The 8,483-nt window shown below is 44.5% G+C and overlaps 1 protein-coding gene across 1 annotated transcript in view; it reads right to left on the reverse strand.

Annotated features, from left to right (window-relative positions):
• kcnc2 (potassium voltage-gated channel, Shaw-related subfamily, member 2) overlaps positions 1-7,762 on the reverse strand; it is a 73,273-nt gene extending 65,511 nt beyond the window's left edge. Inside the window, exon 1 of the mRNA XM_080421748.1 lies at positions 7,110-7,762. Within this exon, the coding sequence (XP_080277874.1) occupies positions 7,110-7,664 (555 nt within the window). The 5' untranslated portion in view covers positions 7,665-7,762. The remainder of the gene's footprint in view (positions 1-7,109) is intronic.
• Between the last annotated feature and the right edge of the window lie 721 nt (positions 7,763-8,483).

Below are 8,483 nucleotides of genomic sequence, written 5' to 3' on the forward strand. Positions count from 1 at the left end.
CTGCAACATACCATCTCATCCCTCTCCTCAGTGTTAGGTTTCACAGAAGGGCGAACGAGGCACAGATCAAAATGAATCATCTCCAAACTCTGATTTATTAATTACCTTTTAATGTGTGAGCCCCAACATTGTGAAAACGGCGCTAGAGAATAGAGCCATTTCAATAAATCCATTGTCCTTGGGATGTGCTCGATCTTTTAGACTGAATGGCTAAGCATCAATTATTCAGCGTTCGACCCAGACAAACGACATTTCTATGAGCGCTAATGTAGTTAGTGCTCATCAGGTCTCTTCTTGGCAGTCCATGGGCATCTCATGGGAGGACTAGGACAGCACACCTTTAACATGCATGCCATCGCATCCATAAATGCATGACAAGAGATGCACATATCCAACCCCGCGGTCTATACTCTATCATCCAGGGACAGTGTTTGGGAGAGTATTTCCCTGGTGAGGTCGAACATCAAAGAACAAAACCTGACACTGGCGGTTCTTTGAAATATCTTCATTTAATTTAATTCCAACTTCAGCAGCACACAATGCAGTTTCCATTAGTCACAGTTCATCATCAATGCAAATTGTGCAAAAGAAAAACTTCTTGCATTTTCTTGTTTTATATAGAAACAGAAAGGTACTGCTGTTATGGAAAATCATACATGCACTTTTTGTCACATGCTCCAAAATGCTTCATTCATACTCAAATGCACATCATGCTAGCTGGAGTCCAAAGCGATCAAAATGTGAATGTTCTTGCTAGCTAAACAGGGTCAGAGTGATTTCCATAACAATGTCTACTCACAATCCATCACTCTTCCCTACCTCTCCAAATGTCAAAAGGTCTTCGTCACACAATGCACTCCACCTTGCACATTGTTTCCTTTTATTTATAATTGAAGTGATATTTTCAACAGTAGCCCCAAGGCGTTGTGATGTTGAGTGGCAGAGAGTGTTTATGAAAGATTGAGAGAGAGACAGAGAGACAGAGAATGGCAGAAAGGACGATAGACAGAATACGGCTTGGTGAAATGCCTTGTATAGCATCTTCCTCTAAAAGCACTCATGCACACAGAACAACTCTCTCTCTCATTAAGTATCCAAGAACTTTCTCTGAAGGCACACACATTCCATTGTGTGCCTTTGCTTGGTGGTAAACGCTCAGTCATGATATTGCGTTGATCTCAGTTAACCACTTTCAACCTGGTGTCTCTATTTTGGGTACGTCATCATAGGCAAAAAGTGTGCAAAATAGCATAACTTCAAGCTCACAATGCAACGTGTCGCTATTCATCACCATACAAAGACGTACATGGGGCAAGAATGGACTTGCTAAAGGTGAAGCCTTTAGTCTTCCTCTGCCAAACTAATGTGTCCGTAGCAGTCTGCACAGCTCGTATATGTTGAGTTATCACCGTCCACGAGAGGAGTGTAGGATTCATGATTGACGGGGAAGATTAATGTGACTGGCAGTGGCTACAAACATGCCCAGCGGCATGCCATCACCACCCACGCACAGGCAGCCATTTGCCCTGTTCTCCTGCCCACCATCAGGTCTGCTGCTGTTTACACGTCAGACTTTGTTTACTCGACGAGACCTCGCAGTCTGTTTGCACCAGATCAGCTGCCATGGCCTCCTGCAACGTCAGGCGCTCGTCGCTACTGAATATGCTTCAGTGAGGACTCGGATTACACAGGGAAAGCAACGTGCACACCTCTAGCAGTGGCGAAAGAGGGAGCGCATTGGCGAAACAAGACAGTGCAGGGCAAATTGTTTGCCATGCTCATATAGTTTGTCAAAGCTGTTTCTCAGGTTTTTTTTTAAGAGAAGCATTTCGACAGTTTTTTTTTTGCTATTCATCGTACAAGTAAGGGTTGAAGCTGAAATACATAACTTTCATGCTCAACCGGGGATTTGTTTCCTGTGCGAGCACCGGAATTTGTACTGGTGAGCTATAAGGGGGAATTCAGACCGACTAGTCTCTGCAATGGTCTAATGATTAAGTTTGTTCCTTCGTACGGTACGACGGTGTCGCATGCCGAAAACTGCAGATCTACAAGCTCACAACGCGTCGCAGAGCTTGCAGATCGGCTGTGTCCTGTGTTCGCCACATGACAACGAAGTATAAATTGGTCTTAGAACAGTTTTGTCTCACACATCTAAGATTAAGACCGCTCATTTGAGCAGAGGCTGGTTGCGTTTGAACTTTGATGCAATAACTTTTTTTCCTCAATAGAAGTGCAGGTAGACCAACTACAACCACCACAGTTGTATTAGTTATACTGTATTGAGTTACACTACAATACAGGTTGTTCAAAACTATGTTTTATTCACACAAAAAAGTTATGGATTGGAGCCTTAAGTGGTTAAAGACGCAGTTTAAATTACATGCAATGCAGGAAACAGGCGCAGGGGACTTCTCTGTTAGCGATACTTCAACACCCTTGTATTTTGTAGCCACGTCATCATTTGCCGTTCATCCATGTACAAGCTAGGACGTATGGGGTTACCGGGCAAAAGGCTCACGGGCAAGCAGATTCCTGGAATCAATCGGTTTCATGGACTGGACAGCTCTCAATGAAAACAGTGCTGTGGCGATGAGCGATGAGGTTACTATGACAACAGGCAGGCTGAGCGTGCAGCCTGGCTTTGGTATCTTCAGGCGTGCGGCGGCAAGGCACCCAGACGGTGTGGGTTTTTAACCTCTTAAGTGGCGGAAAGCAAGCGGCAGTCTCAGATGGGATCATGGGAGAATGGAAAGCGGGGAGGGAAGAGTACAAAGTTGGCCATTGGGTGAACCTCTGCCTCACAGTTACAGGCACAAACATGGGAAATGAAAAAAGGTGGTGGGAGTTAACCTTTTTTTCTTTTTTACCATACCAATCCAGCAAGGGCCAACTACAGAGACACGAGAGAGACAAACAGATTAACACATAGGAGAGAACACACACACACACGCACACGCACACACACACACACACACACACACACACACACACACACACACACACATGTGTGCATGTCTATATGGGTAGAACAAATTGTGACAGACAGGAATAAAGAGAAAACAGCATGGAAGAAACAACAGAGACAGCATGGGGAGCACAACTGAAGAAATCTGATTCGTGGCTCACATTCATGTACAGGTTCAGAAAGGGGACAGTGTGTTGTTTTTGTTTTCGTCAAACTTATTTTTTGCTTACCTGGAGAAAGGAAGACATTAGTCATATTCACATGACAAGATGGTTGTTTTAAGATATTTTCATTTAGCTGACCTCTAATATCATCATCATCATCTCCCAGACATGGACAGGAACACTGACTGCCGTGACTGGTGTCAGACGCACAGTTTGTAAGAAGACTGACTGACCAACTCACTAAGCACTTACAGAAGTACTTAGCATTTGAGCCCTGGGTCAAACTCATACCTTTCATTTCCTCGGATGATAAATCCACATTACTTATTTTCCATGCTTCATCGACGGGAGGATTAGTGCCCCTAAGGGCCTGTTTTTAGACATGCAATCATCTCTCTCTCGCTCTGTCTTAAGCCTGACTTAGTTGTGCGCCGGTTGTCAGCAGATCTACAAGCTCACAATGTGTTGCGGCGTGACCCGTTGTGAGCTTGCCGCTATTTTGCGGTGCACGACACCCGCTCTCAACTAAAGTGCAACTTGGGCTATCAAGGTGCGAGAGATCTTAACCTTATAGCGTTCAAGGCTAACTAAAAGCCGACCGGCCCGGGAATAACACACAAGAGGAGGCTTATGGGCATCAAAGTGGAGCGGCGTCTCTCCGCCTCATGCCACCCACCTCCTGCAACCTGCTCAAAGATAGGATTAGTGTGCTGGCTGTCAAGAGCATCATCACCATCACAGGAGGTGCATGGGCCACATGAGGCACTGCCTGTCCCCACCTCTCTGAAGGCAATTATAGAAATAGTAGACAGGACTCTGTGTAACATTGGGGGAAGAGATGCGAGGGTTTCATTTGATCTCAGCTCATACGCTGGCAAAATCTTGGTAGAGGAAGCACATTTAAAAGGGGTGCTTTGGTTGTACAGATGTGTGCACCCACAAATGCAAAAAGGGTTCCGTCTACTCTACTCTGCTCACCCACTTAAGCATCCTGTTGAACTGGGTATTTAAATCTATGCTATGAATTTTTGTCCCACATAGTAAAAGGCAAAAAACATCAACACAGTCTATATTGAAAGAGTTAGCAAATGGACGGTGAGAGACAAATAATAGGGGCCAAGGACCTCTTCTGTCCTCTGCCACAATGTAAGTGCAGAAACAATTAATTATTGAGTTTGAAATATATATATTATTAGGGAGTGTTCGTCAACAATAAAAATAAGCCTGCACACTTGTTTTTTTTGATGACCTGCGGACCGGTAGGCAGCGGTTCCGGTATAGAAGACACAAAGGAGACTCTTCGTGTCTCCTACCACCGCTGCCGGTCATCAAATTATTGGCTTAGGAATGCGAAAAAAAACAAAAAAATATCCATGAATTCAAGTCTCTTATGTACTAATCGATAGGGAAAAAAGTAGTTTTGGGGGTGAACTATCCCTTTAACTCTGCACAGTACAGGAGGGAGTATTTTTCAACATTGTAGACAAACAGGACAGGATATACAGGATAAGTGCAGCGAGGGGAATAACATGCAACACAGGACCCCAATCCAGAATTGAACCAAGTGGATTTATTTATTTATTTAGTTAGTTATTTTATGGATGATGCTCTCAACAGCAGCTACCAGTGTATCCCTTTGTAACATCAACATTACACCCTACGTTAATAGGGTGTAGGTCACACTTGCCTTATACATTTATCACAATTTCCATACAGTGACGGCTAAAATTATGTCGCACATATCGGCTATTACTGTAGAGATGTGAGACATGAATACATGTTCATGAATATATATATGCCGATTTTGGCCGGTCATATCAATTCCAGCTTCAATCTCCTGCAGGGAGGGGTGAAGTTTTGTTCCCCTAAAATGTACAGTTCAAAGGTTATATATTATATCGTCCTCAAGTGCTCCTTCCATTTCCAACCCTCTTCCCAAACCCTACATGAATCTTCACTCGACTGTTGATACAGAATAACTGCTCAAACTGAGTTTGTGTTTCAGGAGAAAACTACACTGAGCTGAGCAGAGTAATAAAGATCTGAAAGCTAGTGCACAGTGTTACCCAACAAAGGTAAACAAGTTGGTTATCAAATTTGAATTGTATTTTAGAGAGGCTACAAGCATACAGGTTCTACTCAACAAAATGATTACTATAAATCTACATGAAACCCTTGTCAATGGTGACAGCTGTAATGTTCCGTATTCCTGCTACAGTTTATCTATGAACAGAAAGCCCATTTGCTGTGACACCACAGCCTATTTTTGTCAATAACTGCACGTTGCAAAAACATGTCGTTATTGTCGGCAACAATTTCTGAGATGTCAGTCTGCCAACAAGACAGCTACAGTATTTACTGCCCATTCTCCAAAACGGTCCATTAGCCTAGATATACATATAACAGTGCCTCTCAGCTGTTGCTCAGTAGGAACAGAGCAATGAAAGGTGTTAGGTCTTGTCAAGTCAAAGATAATATGCATTGATAGGCTGAAAATAGAGCCTTTGATCCATGGAACATCACATTTATTAAAATGGGGGCAAATACTAGTTTTTTTCAAGGTCATCAACGTTTTCTGTGGCTGCTATGTTGATCATTTTCAGCTTCAAACTCAATGTGCCTGAACCTACCCCCACTGACAAGGGGAATCACAAACAAGCCGTTTAAACAGTCCACAAGCGGCCGAACATGACACTTTATAGTTACATTGATAGTCTAAGTGACACCACTTTTGATAAAGCTATAAATCCAATAAGCTTATTGTGTATTACAATTTGAGAATTCACTGGGGGCGTGTGTGTGCTGAAGAGAAGAATGTTCAGTACGGGTTTACAAAACAAATGTTGGCACAAGGGATGAAACTAAGTGACACACGGCACGCCATGAAAACAAGTCACACAACCTATATTTGTTTGATTATGTATAGAATACTTGAGGCTATATGAAGAATTCAGTACATAGAGAGCACGTTCCAATATGCCTATGGGGCTAAAAGTGTGTTGTTTATAGTTTGGAAATGGAGCGCATGCAGTGGTGGAAAGTAACGATTAAGTACATTTACTCAAGTACTGTACTTAGTACACTTTTGAGGGATTTTTTACTTTACTGGAGTATTTACAATTTTCAATACTTTTACTTCTACTTCACTACATCTCAGAGGCAAATATAGTACTTTTACTCCACTACAATTCTTTGAAAACTTTAGTTACTAGTTACTTTGCGGATTTTGATTTGATTTCATTATTATTACAATACATACAATAACCACTTCAGCCCTATACATTTCGGCCATTTGAAAATAGCCAATCTACAAGCTCACAACATTGTGAGCTTGTAGATCTGCTATTTTCAAAATATGTTTATACATTTTATCTATTTACTTTCTACTTTTGGTATTTTAAGTACATTTTGATGCCAACACTAATAGTAGGCCTACTTTTACTCAGGTACATTTTGAATTCTGGACTTTTACTTGTAACTGAGTATTTCTACATTGCAGTATTAATACTTTTACTTACTTAAGTAAGAAATATGAGTAGTTTTTCCACCTCTTGTTTATAGTTTGGAAATGGGGCGTATAGAATAGATTATGTGCTTTAAACTCTCCATGTGCCCGGGCCGTGCGCTCTTACCGTGCTGCTCTGGAATTTTATACTTTGGCTATTCAAAAATAGCAGATACAAGCTATGGGCTTGTAGATCTGCTATTTTTGAAAAATCTTGAGAATTTGTGCAAATCTATATTTTTTAAAGCGATTTTTTTTTAACTCAAATCTTTGCTTCTGGGGGGTCCCCTGGAACAAAATATTTTCAGATGGGGGTCTGCGACCAAATACATATCATTTCGGGGTCCTTGACATGAGAGAGTTTGAGAACCACTTAAATAGCAACAACGGTTTTTCAGAAAACTGTAGAGTCTAGACTCTAAATACAGGTTAAAACTCTCCACGCGCGCCGGGTCGTGCCGTGCGCTCTTACCCGTGCCGCTCTGGAGGAATACGGATCCTCGAACAGGTTCCAGATCACCGGCTGCCACCTCCTCCAGAGGCCGACGCTGCCGTCGGCCGCCGCGTCCTCCATGCCCAGCCTCTTCGCCGTCTCGTCGTCCTCGTCCCCGTTGTCCACGTTCAACTCGAACACGTCCAGCGCCTCCTCGGCGTCCCGGTGCTGCCTGTAGGTCATCCAGCAGCAGGGCTCCACGTCCGTCTCGTCGATGCCCCAGAAGGACAGCTCCTCCTCGAACAAGGGGCCGCACACGTCCGCCGGGCAGTGCAGCTTGCCCGTGCGGTAGTAGTTGAGCACATGGGCGAACACGCCGGGGTGCCGGTCGAAGAAGTACTCGTTGGTCCGCGCGTTGTACTCGAGGAAGCCGGGGACTTGTTGCAGCTGGTCCAGGACATCCTCGATGTCCGCGTCGGAGGCGAGGAGGGCCAGTCGGGTCCCCGGCAGGGTCTTGAGGGTGGTCTTGTACGTCTCGTGTCGCGTCCCCCCGACGTTGAGGACTATCCTCTCGTTGTCGTCAAACTTGCCCATCGCTCTGTAACAGACATGACTTCGAAGACTTGACAAAGAAGGGAGATCTAGTGCAGTTCCAGAGTAACTAACGGCAAAGCTCGGCAGGCGCTGCTGACACACATTACACACACATGTATACACACAGCACAGGGTCTATTTAAAATTCTCCCCCCAAAAAAAGCACTTGGATTGTATCCGTACGCAACATGTTGAGCCACGCGGGTGCTTTGTATAGTGAAGGTGTTGCAGTGTGGTGTGGTGTGTTGTCAGACTGGAGGACCTGGGGGGGTCACTGGGTCCCACTCCCACCACAACACGCTCTCCACACAGTTCCTTAGCTCCAAGAGCGAATCATTTCAACTGGTAGCATCAACGCGCCTCCTCGCTCTCACACACTGACTGCGCGCTTGTTGCGCTCAAACCAGCCAGCGTGCGCGCCTCGGGAGTCCCTGCCCTCTCCACGCCGCGCACCGCGTATGGACGAATACCAACACGCTCGCCCCAAAACACAGTCGCCCCGCGGGGCAAATCCGGCGACCTCGGAACGGTCGCCACCAGGTATTCCTAAACTGGCTTATTCCTAAGCTTAACCTCAGTAAAACTATGCTTAAACCTAACCTTATTCCTAAACGTAACCTCAGTAAAACTATGCCTAACCCAAAGCTTATTTCTAACCTTATCCTCAGTCAAACAAATACAAGTATTCAAGAACTGCTGGGGGCGAGCGGTCCGCGAAAAAAATGGGGGCGAGTGTGTTTTGGGGCGAGCGTTCCGGTTACTGGATGGACAGGTGAAGGTGAAGTCACATGGAACGGAACAGTCATCCATCCAACAGTC

Source organism: Gymnoscopelus braueri (assembly GCF_963280865.1).
Source record: "Gymnoscopelus braueri genome assembly, chromosome: 23".
NCBI classification, from domain to species: Eukaryota; Metazoa; Chordata; class Actinopteri; order Myctophiformes; family Myctophidae; genus Gymnoscopelus; species Gymnoscopelus braueri.